Source organism: Ailuropoda melanoleuca, chromosome 16, assembly GCF_002007445.2.
Source record: "Ailuropoda melanoleuca isolate Jingjing chromosome 16, ASM200744v2, whole genome shotgun sequence".
Lineage (NCBI taxonomy): Eukaryota > Metazoa > Chordata > Mammalia > Carnivora > Ursidae > Ailuropoda > Ailuropoda melanoleuca.
Window position 1 is genome coordinate 84,536,156 of NC_048233.1, and position 20,916 is coordinate 84,557,071.

Sequence of the window (20,916 nt, forward strand, 5' to 3'; positions counted from 1 at the left end):
TTCCTGTCCAAGACAATGGGGCAGGAAGCAGGTGTTGGGGGCCTAGAACCCACTCAGCGGCCTCCCCCGAGGCTGGAAGGGGCATAACAGCGCCCTCCTGTGGCCCACGCAGGAGCGCTGTGGGCCCCCATCAGGAGGAAGATGATAATCCTTTTGGCTTGCACCCAACAGCACTCTATTCCTCCTCTCAGTCCTGGAGACGAGGCAGAGCAGATGTAACCTCATTCGTCAGATAAGACAACTGAGGTCCAGAAATATAAAATAATTTGTCCAAACTCATGCAGTTAAGTCCATAGAGCTGAGACCGGAGCCTAGGGCTTCTGGTTCCAAATGTTCTCCCTTTCGCTTCTGGGTTCAATGAGACCAGGCCAGAACTTCGAGCCTTTTATTCCATTTTGGCAGGTTTGTATAAAAATACTCTCTGTAGGAAAATAAATAGCAGCTGCCTTCCTTGTGGAGGCTTGGATTCCCTGGAGCTAAAGTCTCCTCAGAGCTGGGGGGCTGCAGGTCAGCTCATCACAGAAGCCTCTGGCACTCTCCTACCATTCAGGAGAGGCCAGCAGAATGCCCTGGTTCAATCACTTGGTGCTGCTGGCAGTGTGGGGCTGGGTGAGTTAGTGTTCTAGGCTGGTGATTGGGCATCACCTTCGGTCCAAGTAGGATTGGGTGGATCACAGGAAGAGGGTGATGAAGACTATAGGTGTGGTCTGGAGGGGCTTAGGGCTCTAGAGGACCTCTAGGGATCTACAAAGTCCTTTTTGGTCGCCACGAGTTCCCTTGCACAAATGGGAAATATTTTGTTTCTGATTTAGTGCAAATTGTGCTAGAGAAGCCAGCTCTGGAAAAACAGTGGGCAGCTTTGGTGGCCCCAAGCTGGCTCTACTAGGAGGCAAAATACGTTCAGTCTCATCTGGAGGGATGGAGAAGAGCCTGCTGGGGATGGGCATGGGATATGGTCCAGGCCAGCTGGACCAATGGGTGGGGAGACATTGGCTAGAGTGGCACCCGCAGGTAGGGAGGCTGGGGTGCCTCATAAGGCAAGGAGTGTGGGGGAGCCGAGAGGGTCAGAGGATGGGTCCCCGCTGCTGCTGCTACTCCTGCGATGGGCTGAGGAGCAGGGCTCAGGGGTGCTGGGGTAGGTGAAGACGGGACTAGGGGTGAAAGGAGTCAGGGAGGGTGTGGTCATGAGCGTCGGGGTGTGCAATGCTTCGGGTTCAAGCACAGGCCCCGAGGAAAGAGAGATACAAGGTACAGGGCGGGAGGGGGCTGGTGGGCTGCTGGTGCTGCTGGTACCGCCCGTGCCGCCAGTGTCGCTCTCCGTGGCCCCTTCCGGGATTTTGCAGATGGGGCGGTGGGCTTCAAGGACCAGCTCCAGGCGCTCCTTCTGCTTCTGCAGCTCCTCAATCTCTCGTTGCAGACTGGATTTCTCGTCCTCCAGTTTGTCAGTCTCCTGTGGAGTGTTAGGAGAGGAGTTAGAAGATGAGGGCTGAATACCGTGTAGCCTCCGGAGGTGCTGTTAGTTGGGGGGTGGGGGTGGGTCTCCAGCGAGTCTGGACTACAACTCCCATGAGCCCTTGGGAGAAAATGGGCTCGACTCCCATCAGGCCCGGGAGCATCTTAGAGGGAGGTTGTCCGCCGAAGCTTTAACTCTGCTCTGCTTTGCTGGGAGTGAGACGCGCTGTAACTAATTTTTAATCGCTTTTTCCTCGTCGTTTTCTCGGAAGGACTGCTCCTCCGACGGGAGCCTGGGGGAAGGGGACTTCGTATACGGCCGCCCTCTGGGGCCCCGCAGGCTCAGGGGAGCCGCGCCCCTCTGAGGTTCGGTGGACCAGGGCCTGGACACCCTCCGCGCCGGCCGGTGCTCACCGCCTGTAGGAAGTCGGTCAGTTCCTTCCTCCGGTTCCTGCACTTGGCCGCGGCCAGCTTATTCCGCTCACGCCTCACTCGACGGCGCTCCTCCTCCTCCGGGCTGATCTGGACGGGTAGAGGGAGTAGTGAGGTAGACTCTGGGCCCTGGTTGCCCGGCACTGGCATTGTGCGGTGGCCCAGTGCGAGGACCCTGGCGGAGGGCGTGACAGTGCCCTGTGCTTCAGGGACCACACTCCACCGCGACCGGTTCCCTGCACTCACGCTTTAATAAGATTGAATTAATCAGATTTCCCCCTCACCCAGCTTTTGCCTCCTCTGATTCCTCTCTCAGAATGCCCGCCACACACACTCCTCAAACCTCAACCCCCCCACCCCATCATCTCTCAGGACTCAACCGAGATGGGCGCTTCCAGGAAGCCTTCTCTCATTGCCCAGCCAGAAGTGGCCTTTCTTACTCTGAACCCCTGGGGCCCAGCCACTCCTTCTCAAAGGACGCTCATTCTTTTCAATCTCTTGATAACCAAGTGTCCTCTTCCCCAGAGGTTGTGAGCGCTAGAAGGGGTTAATGAGTGTTGCCACTAAGTCATTTTTTATTAGGAACCTATTACATGCTGGCTAAGAGCTTTACACAGATTCTTAACCCAGCTTTCCATGTAAGGAACTGAAGCCGGGAGAGGATGAATAACTCGTTTATGGTCCCAGAGCAGAAATTAAAATCCACTCACTCTATTCAACATTGAGAGGCCTGCTGACAGAGACCACCTCCCCAAAAGAACCCCACTTAGAGCTCACAGCCCCAGTCTAGGAGTCCCAGAAACAAAGAGCCCCCCTCAGGACAGGGCTGAAGAAGTCCAGGAGTCTGTCTGTGGGGCTCACAGCCTGGTCCTCTTCTCCAGTTGGTCATAAAGGCCTGTCTAACTGCACATCTTCCCAAGATCCTGACCTCTTTCCTCATCTTCTACCCTGATGTCAGGACAAGCTCCTTAATGGGCCAGCCTCACTCCATTACAGTCACATATACCAAAATGAAGGAGGAGCCACTCCCTTAAAGACCCTCTATCTCTTATTTATTTTGGTAAGGACTTCTTTTTTTTTTTTTTAGCACTGTGAAAGCAGGAGCCCTGGTTGGGGAGCCAAGAGTTCCCAGCTCACTGTGGTTCGAGCCTCTGTTGGGTCTGGATGAGATAGTGTGGCTTGATGGTAGGATCTCACTTTAGAATTGGAAAGACCTGTTTCATTGCTCACTACTTGGGTGATCTGGGCAAGTGACTACCTCTGTGTGCCTTCATTTCCCAGCTGTAAAATGGAGAAAACCAGAGTGCATTCCCCAGAGGCTTTTTGTAAAGATTAAATGAGAATAGGGAAACTTAGACCTAGAGAGTAGCTGCAGGGAACCCTCCCCTTTCTGTTCTCTCCCCAGCCACATAGACAGTGCACACTCACCATCACCATACATGTCAGCAGGTGGAGACCCGCTACCGCCCACCCAGCTTTCCACATGTACACTTTACATGTTCTCACCTCCACCTCCATTCTTGCTCCTGCCATCCCCTCTACTTGGAATGTCTTTTCCTTCATCTCTATCTATGCAAATCCTACCCATCCTTCTGGGCTAATATACCTCCAGCTCCAGAAAGCTCTCCCTGATCTAGAAGCAGCCCTCTGGATCACCCCAGGGACTCCTGTTACTTTCTGCCTTGGCCAGGAGTCACCACTCCTGGGGGCCCTACCCCACCACGTCCCCCTGTTCTAGGCCTGTGTTCTTTTGGCCAAGAACTTGTCATCTGCACCTCAGCACCCCCGTGGGCATCAGAACCCGTGTGATGCCCCTGCTACTTACCTGTTCACAGGGCCGGCGATGCACCCCTGGATGTGGCCCTAGGGCCCGGATGACGCCTGGCCGGGGCTGCGGGGGGCTGTACTGGGAGTAGGCCAGAGGCCTGGGGTAACTGCTGGGTCCCAGGAAGTGAGGCTGCACCATCCACTGTAGCTCCTGGCTGCCACTCACAGCGTGGATGCTCGGCACGGGGTGGAACTTCTGAGGGACAAGAAATGGAGAGCCAAGGGTGAGGTTTGTGTAGACTGAGGGCTTCCCCTGGACAGAAGCCACACTGCCATCCACCCTCAATGCAGCTGCTGGTTCCCAGAGACACCTTGACAGAGACACTGACCTGGTGACAAATCCCTGCTTATGAGCTGTGTGACTTTGGGCAAGTCTCATAACCCTGTTGTGCCTTCATCTCCCTATCAGAACTAATACTTCTAAAGTACGAATTCCAGGCACTGTCCCAACCATTTTACAAATACTGACTCATCTAATTTGCTCAACAGTGTCTTCATTTTCAGACAGGAAAAAAGTAGTCCGTAGACACATAGCCAGTAAGTGGGAAGTGGAGTCTGGGCCCAGGCATACTCCTGTACTCTGCCTGAATCCCATCTGCACAAAGAGGAGAATTCCAGCTCCTATCTCCAAGGCTGGCCGTGAGAATCCGGTGAGAGAGTGTGTGTGACAGGGCTTGGTGAGCGGCTGGTGTCCAGTGCACAGGTGCCCTGGGTGTGGGCTGTCCCAGTGAGCTCTTAGCTCAGCCACTTACTGCCTATGACTCTGGGTAGGTTATTTAACCTCCATGTGCCTCAGTTTCCTTGTTTTTAATATTGTCATAGGTGAGGATTATGGCATTTCATTGATGCTAAGAGATGCCCTTTAGTAGCTCTGAAATCACAGTTCACTTGGCAACTTTAGAAACATTTAGTGGCACAAAATAATGGGTTTTCAAATCAGTGAATTCTTAGATTCTGTGAAATACAGTTAAGGTGGTAGAAACCTCCCCAAACCATGAGGGCTGCACTGTATGCGTTCCATGTATTACCTGCCAAGATTTTCTTTCCTCCAGAAATCTGAGAAAGGAGTTGAGATGGGGATTCAGTGTTGGGGAGGAGAACTGGGTTCAAGCCTTGGGGCTGGGCCCTGGCACCCAGGCCTCCGGGAAGCGGGCCGCAAGCCCAGGCAAGTCCAGACAGCGGTGTCCCTGGCCCAGCGCTGCGGGCCCAGTGGCCCAGTGACCCCAGTTCCGGGACCCAGGCACCGCCGGCGGCATCTCCCGCTCCTGAGGTAGTCCGGGCCCGGGCCGCTCCGGGCCAGGAAGGGAGGGGCGCCCTGGGTGAGTCAGCCACCGTGACTCGGCTGCTGTGACTCGGCGGAACGGACGCCGCTCCTTCCCTCCCCTAGCGACACGTGCGCGCTGCCCCTCGACAGGAAATGGGCACCTGCAGCCACCCAAGTCCCCCCAACCTGCAGCGGGGCGCCGTTCGGTGCCGAGAGAGTCGGGGGCACGGGAGCTGCCCGGTGCCAAGAGCCCGCGCGTCCCGGCATCTCGCAGTCTCCACCGTCCCCAGCCTGTAAAGGGGTCGAGAACCAGTATCCCGGGGCCCACCAGGCTCCACTGCGCCAAGAAGGCGATATGTACTTGGCGACAGGGTAGAAAGGGACAGACAAACGGATACACAGACGGTCACAGACTGTGCTGAGGATTCCCAGTCTGTCGGGGCTAGCCTGCCGCTGGATCCCGCCTCCCTCCTATATGGGGACTTCTCGGCCTCAGCCCAGATCCCGGATCCCGGGAATTAAGTTCGCGTTGGATCAGACACCCTCTGATCCTGTCCGAGCTGGGACTAATCCTGGACTAAGGGGCGCCCTTCTAACGCAGACAGGACAAAGAAATTAGTCGTGGACGGGAGGAAAGAAAGAAGGTAACAGAGACGGCGGGACAGATACACAGTAGACAGCGAAGGAAAAAGGGGCGAGCGAGAGGGGACGTTCGCAGATCTTTGTGCGCCCGCCGCGCGTTCCCCAGGGCTGTGGGGGAAATGTGCGTCTAGACGGTGGAGAATGGGCAGCATCCGCGGCCACGGCCACGGCCACGGCCACGGCCCCAGATCCAGTCCCTACTCCTGTTCCCGGACCCAATCCCAGAGTGTGCGGAGCCGACCGCAGCGTCCCAGGCGCTGTCCACCCGGGAACCCCAGGCGTCGGGTCCCTCTCACCTGCTGGCCTGAAGTGGGGGGCTGCGCCGGGCCGCCGTACGCACCGCCGGCCCCGGAGCTCGGTCCGGGTTCCCCAAAGTCTCGGAACATGCCCTGGCTGGCTGCTTTGTGGGGTCCGCGTCGCCGGCTTCGGTTCTGACTCACTTGCTCCTCGCCGAGTCTTTTCTTTTTATGAATGAAAAGTTCTCGGGCTGAACCACTTCGATTGGGAGCGGGGGGAGCGGGCGATTTTCAACGGCGCTGGACACCTCAGGGCTCCACCTCCCCAGACGCGCCGCCTTTTGCCAGTCCGCACTGAATTTGTCCACGCCTCCTACAGTCCGGGAGCCGCCTTTTCGTGGGGAAAGGGACTGACCTGGCGTCCCCCGCGGCAGCGGCGGGTCTGCCCCCTCTGACGTAGTTGCCCATACATGGTGCAATTTCCTCGCCGCGCCCAGGTGGAGCCGAGGATTCCCCCGCGGATTTATGCACCTGTAAGCGGCTGGGCGCCCCGCCCCACCCCGCTCGCGAGCCCAGGCTTTGGGCCCGCCTTCCCGCTGCCGGGCGCAGGCCCCGGAGCCCACTCACCGCCTGGGTTGGCCTCAGTTTTTGCATCCGTCAGATGGGACGAAGGAATCACGCCTTGCAGCGCGTGCGAGGTCGGAATGAAGAATGAGAAAGGGGTCTGGAAATAGTAAAGTGGGTTATAAATGTGACTGTGGTGGCCATTATTTATTTACCGGGTGCTTACTTCATGCTAGGATCTGCGCTCTTGCCATTCGACGCTTCACACCTGCTGGCATCGTTTTAAGGTTCAGGTATACTAAAAAGTGGATAAATGATAAACCAGGCTTACCAAAAGGGTGGTATATTTTAAATGTTTACAATGAGCAAGTTAATGGTTTGAACTACCCGCAAATACAAGGCAACATGATCGCGCTACTCATAGGATAATATCAGAATTTATAACAAGTTTTAGTTCAGAGCCTCTATACGCGGTTAAGAGCCTGCAGAGCTTGCAGTGGGACACAGTTGTCTTGTGGTCTGATTAATGCCATCCTCTTTAAATACTGTCACCGCTCTTTGGGGGCTGTGTGGCCACCAGCCTTATTTGGAGATTATGTCAAAGATCTGTATGAATATGAGGCTGGGGCCAAATTTCAGCAACCAAGGCCAACAACCCTGGGGAGTAGGTACCATCGTCATCCCCATTTTACAGATGGGGAAACTAAGGCCAAGGGATGTTGAAATGAAGTGCCTTATATCACTAAGCGGGTGGCTGAAGCAGGTTCCCAAATCAGGGCTGTGGGAGCTCCAACCCCACGCTCAGGCCAGATTGCCCAAAGCCCTCCCAGACACTTTTTCACAGGTGCAGGATGTCAGTGCTAAGAGGACCACCCCAAAGCTTCTCTGCTTCCTCCCATGCTGCAGATGGGAAAACTAAGGCGAGAGTAAGGGGCTGCCAGTGTCACACAGATACAGAAAGCGAGTTGGGCTCTCCTGCTTTCCACTGCTACCTCCATTTGGTTAGCTCCAGTTTTGTCCTCAGAGAAGGAAGAGTTCGGGAGAAGCAGGGTCCTGGGCTGCCCTCCTTGGGGACTGAAGCCAGGGGTCTGTGGATGCACTCAGGATTCAGAGACAGAAGGCCAGCTTGGCCCTGGGCGTTCAGTCCCAGAGCTACCATCTTCTGTCTCTGACCTTGGGTGGGTCACCTTCCCTTTGAGTCCCAGTCCCGATGGGAATAATTGAGCCTCCTGCTGACCTCATGGGGTTGCTATAGGATGAAATGAGATCATAAACGTGAACGCGCTTTGTAAGCTAGAAAGTGCTGTGCACTCGGAAGCTGGTTGCCAGCTTGGTGCGTCTCCCTTGCCCTTGTTCTTACCCAGTGCTTGTCTTTCTCTAAAAAGAAAAGAAACCAACAGCCATTTACCAGAATGAGAAATGTAGAGGTGAGAAAGACAGAGGGAGAGAGAGATTCGAGGCAGTGTGATCCATGGAAAAGAACATGAATGCTGGAATCAGACAGCTCTGGGTTCTGGAGTTTGAACTCTGGTTAGGCTGCTCACCAGCTGTATACCGAGATGAGACACACGATCTCTCAGAGCCTCTGTGTCCTCCTCTGTCAAATGGACACATAATGATAACTACGGCTCAGGGTTGTTAGAGAATAGGAATAAAATAATATCACATGTTTAGCCTGGCATATAGTAAGAACTTGACAAATAAAAACAAATACACATGTTAATAGAAAGCTCCAGAAGTGGGAGCCCTTGGAGTTCTGGTCACATGTTTAGGCAATCATGCAGCACACACACTAACTGATGTTTGAACTCTTTGGCTGAGCCCAAGTTGGATGGGTCAAGGTGACAAAGGTGGCCAGATGGTGGCACACGTGAGGGCTGACACAGGTCAGCTTTGACTGCAAACATCCATCTGATCCAGAAACACCACCCTGCCCCACTCCCCCAGCATCCTGGGGCAGTGACTGAGCAGGGGCTCAGGTCTCAAATCCGTGTGTGTGTGTGTGTGTGTGTGTGTGTGTGTGTGGTGTGTGATTACATGGTTCTGAAAGTCCCTTCCTGCTCTAACCGTTGGTGGAGCCACAAGGAGGTCCTTTCAGAGGCAGCACATTCCAAGCTCCTCAGTCACTAACTCCTGCTTCACGGCTGCAGAAACGTTCCTGGCCCCTGACCTCACCCGCTCCCACCCAGGGAGGCCAGGCGAAATTCCCAAGGGGCCACTGTGATTGCAGGAGTCTGAGAGCCCAGAGGTCTGAGAAACCAGGGCACTGTCCCATGGCACCCTGTGTGAGCCTGGCTCAGTCTCTTCCCCTCTCTGAGCCCCAGAGAATGTCCAGCACTTGGGGCTGCAGTGAGGCAAAAGGAGGCGATGGGTGAGTGTGCTTGGCACACAGCAAGTTCTATCAGTGCCCCCAGCATATTGGAGGTGATGTCTATGTGTTTCATTTTCCATTCACTTTTTATTTTTTTTTTAGATTTTATTTATTTTTTCGACAGAGATAGAGACAGCCAGTGAGAGAGGGAACACAAGCAGGAGGAGTGGGAGAGGAAGAAGCAGGCTCATAGCAGAAGAGCCTGATGGGGCTCGATCCCGTAACGCCGGGATCACGCCCTGAGCTGAAGGCAGACGCTTAACCGCTGTGCCACCCAGGCGCCCCTACTTTTTATTTTTTTAAAGATGTATTTATTTATTTGAAAGAGAGAGAGAGAGATTGGGAGGGGCAGAGGGAGAGGGGGAGAAATCCTCAAGCTGACTTCCCACTGAGCGTGGAGCCTTACTCGAGCTCCATCCTGGGACCCTGAGATCATGACCTGAACTGAAACCAAGAGTTGGACGCTTAACCCACTGAACCACCCAGGCACCCCTCCATTCACTTTTTAAATCGAAGTTTGTTTATTTTATAAATGCGGTTGAAATTTACACAACATACAATTAACCATTTTAAAGTGTAGACTTCAATAGAATTTTGTGCATTCATAATGTTGTACAACCACTTCTCTCTAGTTTTCAAAATTCTTTTATTATCCCAGAAAATCATCCCATTCCCATGAAGAAATCACCCCCAATCCCATCTATGGGAACCACAAATCCTCTTTCTGTCGCTATGGATTTGCCTATTTTGTACATTTCATATAAATGGAATCATACAATATGTGGCCTTCCGTAGCTGGTTTCACTTAGCATCACGTTTTCCAGGCTCTATAATGTTGTAGTGTGTAGCAATACTCTGTTCTTTTTCCTGCTGAATAATATTCTATTGTATGGATATACCACTATTTATTCATATGTTGATGGGTATTTGAATGTTTCTCCTTTTGGGGTATGATGACTTAGGCTGCTATAGACATTTGTGTGCAAGTTTTTGTGTGGACATATGTTTCATTTATCTTGGGTATGTACCTAAGAGTAGAATTGCTGGCTTATCTGGTAATTCTCTGTTTGACCTTGTGAAGAACTGCCAGACGGTTTTACAAAGTGGTTGTACCATTTTACATTCCTACTGGCAGCGTGTAAGGGTTCTAATTTGCCCAGATCCTTGCCAACATTTATGATTTCCATTTTTGAAATGGAAAACATCCTAGAGGGTGTGGCATGGTATCTCATTGTGTTTTAATTTGCATTTCCTTAATAACCAATCATGTTTCTTGATGAATATCTTTTCATGTGCTTTTTTGCTATTTATATGTATTTCAGGGACAAATATCTATTCGAGTCCTTTGCCCATTTTTAGTTTTTTTTTTAAGTTGGCTCCATGCCCAACGTGGAACTTGAACTCACAACTCTGAGATTAAGAGTCCCATGTTCTATTGACCGAGCCAGCCAGGCGCCCCTAATTGGGTTGTTTTTTGTGGTTGTTGAATTATACAAGTTCTTCATATATTCTGGCTATCAAACCCTTATCCAAAATATGATCTGCAGATATTTTCTCCCATTCTGTAGGTTGTCTTTTCACATTTTTCATAACGTCCTTTGATGCACAGAAGTTTTTAAAATGTTTATGAAGTCCAATTTCTGCTTTTTCTTTTGTTGCTCACTCTTCCAGTGTCAGAGCTATGAATCCATTACCAAATTTGGGCATTTACCCCTACGTTTTCTTCTAATTGTTTTATAATTTTGGTTCTTATATTTAGGTTCCTGGCTAAATTTGAGTTCAATATACATCTAGTGAGGTGCGCTCATCCAACATGTTACATGTATGTAAATCTGTGTAGCTACTGCCCTCATCACGATAGAGAACGTTTCTAGTAACTCCCAAGCTCCTCGTGGCCCCCCTCAATCACCACTCCCCACCCGCGGGTACCGCTATTCTGACTTCTAGCATCATCGATGACTTTTGCCTGTTCTTGAGCTTCGTATATATGGATGTGTCCTTTGGTAGCCGATTGCCCTCACTTCTCCAGGATAAGTGCCCAGGGGTGGAATTCCTGGGTCACAGGGTACATGGACGTTTGCCTTTGATTTTCTCCAACAGTGCTTCTGAGTGGTTGTACCATTTTACCTGCCACCAGCAGTGGATAAGTGTTCCAGCCACCCCCCCCACCTGGTGGTGACATTTTAGTTCACTTCAACCAACATTTCTTTCCCTGGGTCCTGGCCCCATCCTCCGTCTCCCGGACGCTCTCCACAGCTTCCAACTCGGCTCCTTCCTCTCCATTTCCCACCTGCAGCCTGAGGGAATCTTTTAAAATTCTGACCATTTCAGTCTCAGAGTTGGACCCTTCTGAGGTCTGGCAGCTTTTGAGTTGCTACGCAGGAGGACTGAGGCCTGGAAAGGAGTGGTGTGGGTGCCTCACATACCTGCTGTTCTTTTAGGTTGATTGTAGGGCTTGGAGGGCCGTGAGGATAATGCTCGGGGCTCACACTCACTGAGCTCTTACGAACTGTTGAGAATAATTTATTTATTTTTTTAAATTTTTAAAAAGATTTTATTTATTTATTTGACGGAGAGAGAGACAGCCAGCGAGAGGGGGAACACAATCAGGGGGAGTGGGAGAGGAAGAAGCAGGCTCCCAGCTGAGCAGGGAGCCCAATGCAGGACTCAATCCCAGGGACCTGGGATCATGCCCTGAGCCGAAGGCAGACGCTTAATGACTGAACCACCCAGGCGCCCCCTTAAAGTAATTTATTAATCCCCACAACAATCCTGTAGAGATAGATAATAATATTACACCCATTTTACAGATTAGGGAATGGCGGCCCAGAGAAGTTAAGCAACTTGAGAAAAGCCGCACAGTGAGGAAATGGCAGAGCCAGGATTTGAACCTATGTGTCCATCTCCGGAGCCCGAGCTCTTCACTGCCTTGTTAGTCTGCCCGTTGAAACTGGCCAGAATCCTTAGCATGGCATTCCGGGCCCTTCCAGAGGTAGGCTGCCTGCCTAGGCTCTACCCACTTACTCTATGTGCCCCAGACTTGCTGCTGAACTCAGCATCTCACCTTCGCACAGGCCGTTCCCTGGGCCCAGGATGCACTTCCTCATCCCTCCCCAGCCTGGCCAATCCTCTCTCATCCTGTAGATCTCAGTTTCCCCACCACTTCCTCAGGAGGACTTCAATGAGTCCCTAACCTAGGTTAAATTCCTTGTGTGATATGGTCCTATAGGACTCTGCAGGATTACTTTCTTTTTAACCTGCTCTGAAAAAATTTGAAATATTTTGTATTTAAAATTTTTTAAATATTTTGTGTTTGGGGGATTTTATAGATATTATTTTAGGTTATTTTTTTATTTTATTTTTTTAAAGATTTTATTTATTTATTTGAGAGAGAGCGAGAGCAGGAGTGGGGGGAGGGGCAGAGGGAGCAGGAGAAGCAGACTCCCTGCTAAGCAGGGAGCCCAAGGAAGCAAGGAAGGCTGATGTAGGCCAATGCAGGTGGATTCCAGGACCCCCGAGATCATGACCTGACCCGAAGGCAGATGCTCAACCGACTGAGCCACCCAGGTGCCCCTTAAATTACTTTAAAACATGATCTTTATTTTTTACTTTGTTTTCTATGTTTAAATTTTTCGTTGCTTTTCTCTTTCAACTAGGTAATACATTTACATGCTTCCAGATCCAGAAGCCACACAGGGTACACGGTGAAAACTACACTCTGGTGGGACCACCTTCTCGTGTATCTTTTTACCCAAAAGGTAGTCTGCTCTGAGGCCTGTTTTCTCCTTGCTGTTTTGTTTTCTTGTATCTTGGAAATCCTTCCACCAAATATTATATAGATCTGCCCCATTAAAAAAAAAAAAACCTGCTTCGTTGAACTATATTATACATTCAATAACATGTATTGGTCAGTTGTTTGACCATTTTAGACACCTGTGTGAGCACCTTCTAGTCAAAATATAGAATGTTTCCTCCCCCCCCGAAAGTTCTCTCCTGCCTCTTTGCAGTCATTTGCTCCCCCTCGCCCAGGACGTCATTTATCTTCGTCCTATTGCCACAGATCAGTTCGGTCTTTTTTTCTTCGGGACTTTCACACCAGTGGAGGCCTGCAGTGTGAGCTCTTGAGTGTCTGTCTTCTGTCTCTCACCATTGTGAACAGTAGTTCACTGCTTTTGATGGCTGAGTCCAATCCCATTGCATGCTGGACCAGTTTCTATATCCATTCTCCTGAGTTAACTGAATATAAAGTTGAATGGAGCCAGCTGTGGGGGAGGCAGGGATGATGAAAGACTTGGTCTTGGCCCCAGGGCAGTTACAGCAGCAGAGAGGTGATCAGACACTGAGGAAAACAGCCCTGGCAGTGGGTCCACAGTGCTGGTGGCAGGAGCTGGAGAGCACTGGGGCACCCCAGGAGCCCCCAGGAAGGAAGGATTCTTTCCCACTGGGGGAGGACAGGCTTTCCGGCAGAGGAGAATTTGAGGTTGGGGGAGCTGTTTCTGGGGTTGAAGTCGGTGGGCACAAGGGCCTGGGGGGTGGAGAGAGGGGAGGCCTGGGGATGCCGAGGTCCAGAGCAAGTGGTGGAATGTGTGTTAGGCTGTGAGCTAGGAGGGTGGGCAGAGCGAGGCCTAAGCCAGGGTCCTTGAATGCCCCGCTGAGGAATTTCACTTGGGCTGGGAGACCAGGGGACTCCTGAGTGGTGTTTGAACAGGGAAGCGACCTGCGCCCAGTTGCCCAGTTCGCTGAGGCTGGAATCTGGGGAAGAGGGGGCTGGAGTTCCTCGTGGGAAGGTCTTCTGGGCCTGGCCCTCCAGGCTCTCAAGGTCAGAGGGACTCACATGGTGGGCCCCAGGTGAGGAAGAGGATGAGGTACGAGGGGGGCTGGGCTGCTGTTTCCAGGGCCAGGGTATCACTCTACCCGTTCCCCAGATGCCCACTGAGCGTGCACAGGTGCCTGTCTCCCTGTTGTCCTTTGAGGCTCATGCCCCCCTGCTACGATGGCAGTCCTGTCCCCAGGAGGCAGATGAGGACCCTGAGGCTCCAGAGAAGGAAAGGGGCTGGATTAAGCAGGAGTCAGGGACAGAGCTAACATGTCCCCACTCTTGTCCTGGGGTTCGCTCCCCCACCAGCCACCTCTCCAGCCCAGGACATACTGGAGAGTATCAAAGACATGGTCCCAGCCGCCTGCATCTCTGATGGGTTCTGCAACCTCAGGCCGGTCCCTTTTCCTCTGGGAGCCTCAGTTTTCTCTTCTTGTAGGTGAGTAATCTACACTCTGTGAGCCCTAAAACCAGAGGTTTCACTGGAGAGTCACCTGGGGGAGGGGCAGAGCCGACCCCCGTGTCCCTCACCCCTGCTCCAACCAGCACAGCTTAGGGAAGCAGCAAAGGATAACCACAAGAGTTCTGGAGTCAGGTGGCCTGGGTTGGGGCCCCAGCTCAGCCACTTTCTGGCTGTGTGATCCGGGCCGTTCTCTTAACTTCTCTATGCCTCAGTTCCTCATCGTGAAAATAATATAATGATTGTACCTGTTTTTCAGGGTTGCTGGGGGAATAAATGAGATAAGGTGTGGACGGCACTTAGCACAGGACTGGTTTCCTGCAGAAGGGCTCAGTAAGTGTTAGCATATTCTTGCCATAGAGTTTTGTGCCATGTGGACCATTCCCTCTGCATGGAGGGCATCGAGGGTCCTGCTGTCAGTGCTCAGGACGGCTCTGCCAACTCAGCCTAGCCCCTTAGGTTTCTTGGAGCAGCTCTGGCTCCCTGCAGACTGAGTGAGGCCCTGCACCCAGTTCTTGGGCTCTCCCCACTGTCCCGGACCTGAGGCTTACCTCCACCCCTGGGCTCCAGGGTGCCGCTCCTGCTCCGGGCCAGGAGGGGGATGAAACCCTTAACCTGGGATAAAAGGCTGGCAGGCCTAGGCTGGGCCAATAAACCACCCCACCCTCGCTGGGAGGACCTCTGGGCACCCATGTAAACTGAGTCATGGGGGGCAAGGGGGTGAGTCATGCAGCCTGTGAGTGGGAGCCAGATGGGGCAGAACTTGCCTGTGGAGGGCCTTTGGCCATGCCTCATAAAGCCACAACTCTCAGGGCCCCTCCAACACCTGGTGGGACCCCAGCCCGCCGGGCCGAGGGGCAGGGGACTGGGCTTTCAGCATGCACACCAGCGTCTGTGTGTTCCCGCGTGAGTGTGTATGTTGGCAGCGGGGAGGGGAGGGAGGCTGGCAGACCGGAAAGGGAGGCTCTGTCTCCAGAGGAAAGGATGGGGGTTTGGAAAGGAGTCAAAGCCCTAAGAGAAGAAGATTTTGGCGGGAATGCTTCTCTGCCCTCTCCTGGCCTCTGGGGGTTTGGCTGATTTTTCCCCCCCGCAGGACAAGCTTTCTCTTTTTAGCCTGGGAGGAGCCAGGGCCAGTGGGTGACATGTCTCTCCTCTAGAGTTGCCAGGAGCCAGAACTGCAGTGACCAGGGACACAGCTCCCCGCCACACACAGAGGTGTGTACGAGCACTTTGGGGATTTGTGGAGGCTGCCAGAGTGTTTCTAGCCTTGACCATGGCCAAGTTACTTCACCTCTTCTGGCTGCAGTTCCCTCCTCAGTAAAATGAGGGCTGTGAGGACCTAAATGCAGTAATGCACGCACACTGCTTGGAGGAGCGCCAGATACGGACTAGATCATGTGCCCGTTCGCATCCTCAACTAAACAAATGGGTGAGGGGAGGGGACCAGAGGCACCTCATGTCTGGCCATTGCTTTGGTTCCCGTCTCTGAGTTCATTCCCTGGGAAGATGCCCCCATGCCTGCCCCACTGCCTGACTCTGACCCTCTGTCCAGACCGGGGGGGGTGGGTTTCATGCCCTGCTGGAAAGCCAATAATCAAGGAAAAATGGGTTCAGTGGGTTTCTGGGCTGTGCGCCCTCAGGTTACCCCCTCAGTGTCTGGGGGATGCGCGTCAGAGAAGTGGGGAGTTTCCCTCCCAGGATGAATCAGCTGTGTGACCCAAGCCTCGTCCCTGCCAGGGCCCCTCCCAGTGGGCGGGAGTGGGGTGCAGTTGCCCGGCTGGGAAAATCCCCAAAACCTCACCAAAGCCCTGGCTGAAACTTTCTCCCAGCTCAGCTGTTTCTTGTCTTCCCTGGCTCAGCCCCTAGCCCCAGCTGAAATCAGGGGTCGTGTAGATATTCACCCCATTCCCTGACCAGCCCCTCTCGAGCCTCCTTCCTGGAGTTTAGGGGTTCACAGGCCACGTGAGTGGGAGGGGGTAGATTGTGGGTGTGGGGTCTCCGTTCCCTGGCCGCAGTCATCTTTTATGTGGTTTTATAAAAGAGGGATGAGCATAGGGGCTTGTCCAAATTTACTTTGCCTAGGCCACCGTGGGCCTGGGTTGTTTCCTTACTCCAAACAGGGCAGACTCCCCTGACAGCCTGAGGGGGTGAATCTTGGCGAGCCCCTGGCCTGGTAGGGAAGCATTCCTTACCATAAGCCTGGGAGAGCCTTCCTGCTCAGGTAGGCTTAGTCACTGTACTTTCTGGATCTCAGTTTCTCCGTCAGTAAAATGGGAATGAGTCTTGGCCCAGTCTGTTCTCCCCGGCAGTCCTGGGACCCAAATTGTGTGCTTTACAAATCAGATCCTAAGTCCTCGCTGGGGCTTATTTATCTCTGCAGCCCCTCACTCCAACAGCACTTTCCTACTGTGGGGGCTCGACGATGCCGTCAGGCGCTCTGGGATTGGATGACCCGGATTCAAATCTTGGCTCTGCCTCTTACGGCTTTGTAACCTGGACCCAATTATTGAACCTCTTTGGGCCTCAGTTTCCTCTTCTGCAAAATGGCAATAATAACAGAGCCAGGTGAGACTTCAATGATGGAGGGAAACAGCACAGTGCCTGGCTTTTGTTATGAACAGAATGAGGAAACAGGCCTGGAGACAGAGAGTGACTTTCATTCAATCACTCATTTATTCAATAACGTTTATTTGGCACTTGTGCTAGGCCAGGTCCTATGCTGGACCCTGAAGACACCCTGTGGGATAAGTGGAGCCACTGTCCTTGCAGGGGGCCCCAGACACGCAGATGAGAGCCACAGTGTGGATCCTGGGGTGCAGATGAATGGGGAAGGAGAATCTCTGGGAGGATGGGCTGGTAGGTGTGAGGGGTGTTCAGCCAGGAAAGCACGTGAGGGTCAGGCACACCAAATGGAGGTGACAGCATGAGCAAGGCACAAAAGTGAGAAAGGACAGCATGCATGCAAGGAAACACCAGGCAGCTCATACTTCTGGAACAAGAAGGGTAAAGCAGAGAGTGAAGGAGAGGAGTCCGGAGGAACAGGCAGGGGCTGGATTCGGACGGAAACTTGGATTCAGAGTTTAACTTATGGAGAGTTTGCTCTGGCCAAGCACTGTGCTAGGCTCTTGTGACAGGGCTGAGACTCAGACGTTCTTGCTACTAAGCCCCACAGTCTGGGCATGTGGTTTAGAGACCAGCGGGAGATAGGCATCCGTCGAGTGATTACATAAGTAACCCCCTGATCCTTGCTGAATGACAGGTGTTCAAGCAGGAAAGGCCTGAGGCCCAGGGCTGCATGCCAAGCGGTGAAGGAAGTGCCCGTTGGTTCCAGTGGGGTGAGCACAGGCAGGAAGGGGCACCTGAGGGAAGCTGGGGCTTGGCAGGGGTCTAACTAAGGTCATGTCCGCCTCAGGAGAGTGGACTCTATATTGCAGGCTATGGGGAACCGTGGAAGGGCTTTGAGTAGGAGAGGGGCATGGGTAGCTATGCAGGAGAGCTGGCTGTGGGGGGCTAGACGGGGTCGATGGGAGGGAATGGGGCAGAAGAGGCAAGCTGCAGTGATTTGGGGGAGAGAGGACTGGGCTAAGGTAGGGCCATGAGGATGGAAGAGAGAGGAAGTGTGAAATGCTTCGTTAGGAAAGGAGAATCAGGTGCTGTTGATACCACCTGGGCTGCTTTGTGGGACCCATCAGGGCCTGGCAGGATCCCCCCCCAAGCCTTGGCCCAGTTTGGTCAAGTGCAAAGCACGGCTTGTCTGAGGGAGGCAGGGCAATGGGCTCCAAGTCGGAGACCACCTAGCTCTGGGACTTCCCAGGGCTGGGCTGAGGGAACTCAGCCCTGGGGAAACTTGGGGTGAGGAGGAAGCTGGGGAGGGGGCTGAGCCAGCATCTCATGACTCACCCACTTCCACCCAGTCAGCCAAGTGGCATCTCCGCTCCCCTGCTCCAAATTCCAATTTGGTGAGGCTGCTGGAGGCTGAGTCAGCTCCGGCATGGCACGAGAGCAGCGGCCCAAGGGGCTCCTTGCCAGAAACCCTGGCCTCCAGCCAAGGCCGGGGCTAGGCACGGGGCTGGGGGTGTTGGAGCCAGGCTCCCAGAGCAGCGCTGCCCACGATCTTGTGAGTGAATGTGCCTTGTGGGTTGTGAAGAACTCACGGTGGGTGAGGCCCTGGGTAACAGTCTGAGGAGGACGCAGGGGCCAGGGTGTTACGTCCTACTCTGCTCAACTCACTGCACGACCCTGAGAGAACTCCTTTTCCTTCTTGGCCTCCATTTCTTTGACCACACAACGGGACCAACATCTCCCAAGCAAGTTGTGAGACTTAAATAAGACATATGGAAGCTTTGCAAACTGTCCGGTGGCCCAGGACAGCCAGGTTGGGAGAAGTGAGTCGAAATGCCAGAGCTGCCGGAGTTCCTTATGGTCGCGCAGGTTGTTTACTGCATAAGGATGTCCAACCCAGGCCGTCGGAATCTAGCCCGTCCTCTGCTCACCAGATCGTATTCCCTAACCTAGAAATGCCAGGGCCAAGACGGTACCTTTCTCTAACTGACACAAATACACCCTGCGGGCTAGCAGTAGCCCCTCAGACTTTGCTGGGTCAGGCCCCTAGATTTATGGGAAACCACTGAGAAACCGATTCTGATTCCTGGGATGGAGAAGCAGCAGGACTGGCTTTGCAGAGGCTCTCACAGGTTCCCAGCCTTGGCAGTGAGGTGAATCTTATTACTGGGGGCAGTTAGGGGTGCCCACTTAGGGCAGAGAAGCAGTCTCTCCTAGCCCTGCCTCTCTCCAGAGACCAAAGCAGGTAACCACCAACACAATATTTTAAAAAACACTCAAGACACAGACCCAAATTGGGTTTTATTGAAATGCCAGGAGCAGGCACATGTCAAGGTAGTGAAGGAAGGAAGAAGATGGTGCAGGCTGTATGAGGTGGCAGGGAGGGGCAGGCCCCATGTCCGTGGCCCTGGCATCCCCTCTCCCTGCCAAGGGCTGAGTGGATACAATCACTCCCTCCCCCCTAACAAAATAGCATGCTTAGGCCTGCAGGGCCTTTGCCCCCTGGACTGTGAAGGCTCCAAGAGGGACTGGAAGCACTAATTTTTCTCTCTTGTGAGGGAGGAGAAGGAAACGATTCGGGAGGAAAGGGAGGTACAGTTGGGGATGAGGGTGGCCAAGGAAGGCTCTCCTCCTGGGAATCTGTACCCAGCCTGTGGTCCTGGATGACAGAGGGGAGCAGCAGTGAAAAGGAGAGGCTGAGGGTCCGGCCCTCAGGGAGCCAGAGCCTCCAGCTGGTGGGGACTTGAGTTAGCCCTGGACAGAGGGCAAGAGTTCAAAGGGATCGAAGATGCAGGCAGTTCCCAGTTGACCTAGTCCTCAGAGCTAGGGGGCTCAAACTCCATGGGACAAAGAGGAGGAAGACAGGAGGATCCATCCCTAGCAGGGAGTGGGGGGAGGGGGGCAGAAGGTGGTATCCCCCAGTTGGCCACACTAGGTCAGTTCCACATTGTTGGCGCGGTCCAGCACACGGGAGCCGCGGGTACTGCCCCCCAGCTGAAAACGGCTCTCATAGAGAGTGGGGCAGAGATGCCAGCGGTTGGCCCGGTAGATGCCCAGGTAGGTGTAGACGTCAGGCTTGTAGGTGAGCAGGCACTTAATGCCTGCTGCACGGATGGCCGCATCCGCCTCCAGTACACCCAAGCGGTCCGTGAAGTCATCTGTGTAAACACAGATGACTTGGCGCCCACCCTCCCTGGCCCGTGGGCTCACCTTGGCCACCTGAAGCCGGCCCTCCACCACAGCCCGAGCAATGCCAGCCCAGGCGTGGTCCAGCTTGAAGCCAGGTGCCAGGTGGATCAGCCACTTGCCAGAGAGCACATGATGGGTGATGGCCAGCTGGCGCAGGGTACTCGGTGTGATGGGCCGCCCACTGGTCTGCAGAGCCTCCCAGGCTGCCTGCAGGCCCTGCACATCGCCCGAGTTGGGGACATAGCCCTGCCCATACGCTGCAATCCAGCCCACAGGCTCAGAGTTGGGTGAGCCAGGGTCCCCATAGCGAGTAACTTGGGATGGTGGGTACTTGGCCAACCAGGCATCCAGCTCGGCAGCAGGTGTGGTGCGGGCATCAAACACTAGCCAGGGGTCCATGTCAGCTGCCATGGCCTCTGCGGCCAGGTGCTCAGCAGTGAAGCCATCCTCACGGCCGCCTGGAGAGTCTTCCTCCTCCATGTCTTCACCTGGCTCCATCCTGCTGTGAAGGAACCGAGTCAGGGCAGGTCCAGGACAGATCTATAGTTTGCTGGGCCCTACCAGGTGCAGCCAATGAGCTCTGTGGCCTTGGGCAAGACTTATCGCCCCGTGCCTCAGTTGCCTCATCTTTACCGCGGTCAACAATTGTTCCGGTCCCCTAGAGCTGCTGAGCATTAAAGGCCGAAGGTGGAATATGCGCTGCATAAAAGTTGTTGCTTATCTCATTATCACTCTCCCGATTTACAGACCAGAAAACTGAAGCTCAGAGAGAAGTGACTTACCCAAGGTCACAGCTGCAATGAGTGACAAGGCCGAGATGTGAATTCAGGTGTGGGAGAAACCAGCCCAGCTACACCTCCTGGCCCTGCCAGAATCCCGAGCGTTGGGATTTAACCGAGCGAGGCAAAGCAGCGCACGTTCGCGCAGCATCGAGGCAGGCCCAGTAGGGCCAGACCCCCGAGGCTGGTGCTGTCGGGCCCACTTGAAGACGACCACACTGATGCTCAGAAAAGGCAGTGACCGGTCCAAGGCCAATGGGGCGGTGGCCGGACTGGAACCTAGGATTGTTAGAGCCTACGAGAGCGCCAGCCTCGGGCCCCG

General features: G+C 53.7%; 2 protein-coding genes across 4 annotated transcripts; both read right to left on the reverse strand.

Moving 5' to 3' along the window:
• Window positions 1-286: 286 nt before the first annotated feature.
• On the reverse strand, window positions 287-6,168 carry FOSL1 (FOS like 1, AP-1 transcription factor subunit). Of its 2 annotated transcripts, none has more exons than XM_034645578.1 (4): window positions 4,740-5,906; window positions 3,710-3,907; window positions 1,867-1,974; window positions 287-1,450 (listed from the first exon to the last, which is right to left on the reverse strand). In XM_034645578.1, exons 2-4 carry the CDS (start codon window positions 3,848-3,850, stop codon window positions 1,031-1,033), a joined length of 669 nt encoding a protein of 222 aa, XP_034501469.1. In that variant the 5' UTR covers window positions 3,851-3,907; window positions 4,740-5,906; the 3' UTR covers window positions 287-1,030. The 2 variants fall into 2 exon arrangements, with proteins under 2 accessions (XP_034501469.1, XP_002916671.1); XM_002916625.4 differs by lacking the exon at window positions 4,740-5,906 and adding an exon at window positions 5,914-6,168 and having other exon boundaries at window positions 288-1,450.
• A 12,740-nt stretch (window positions 6,169-18,908) lies between these two features.
• On the reverse strand, window positions 18,909-20,908 carry C16H11orf68 (chromosome 16 C11orf68 homolog). 2 transcript variants are annotated; one of them, XM_011221558.3, is made up of 2 exons: window positions 20,598-20,908; window positions 18,909-20,314 (listed from the first exon to the last, which is right to left on the reverse strand). In XM_011221558.3, the coding sequence occupies exon 2, from the start codon at window positions 20,311-20,313 to the stop codon at window positions 19,558-19,560; it is 756 nt and encodes a 251-aa protein (XP_011219860.1). In that variant the 5' UTR covers window position 20,314; window positions 20,598-20,908; the 3' UTR covers window positions 18,909-19,557. The 2 variants fall into 2 exon arrangements, with proteins under 2 accessions (XP_011219860.1, XP_011219859.1); XM_011221557.3 differs by having other exon boundaries at window positions 18,909-20,317.
• Between the last annotated feature and the right edge of the window lie 8 nt (window positions 20,909-20,916).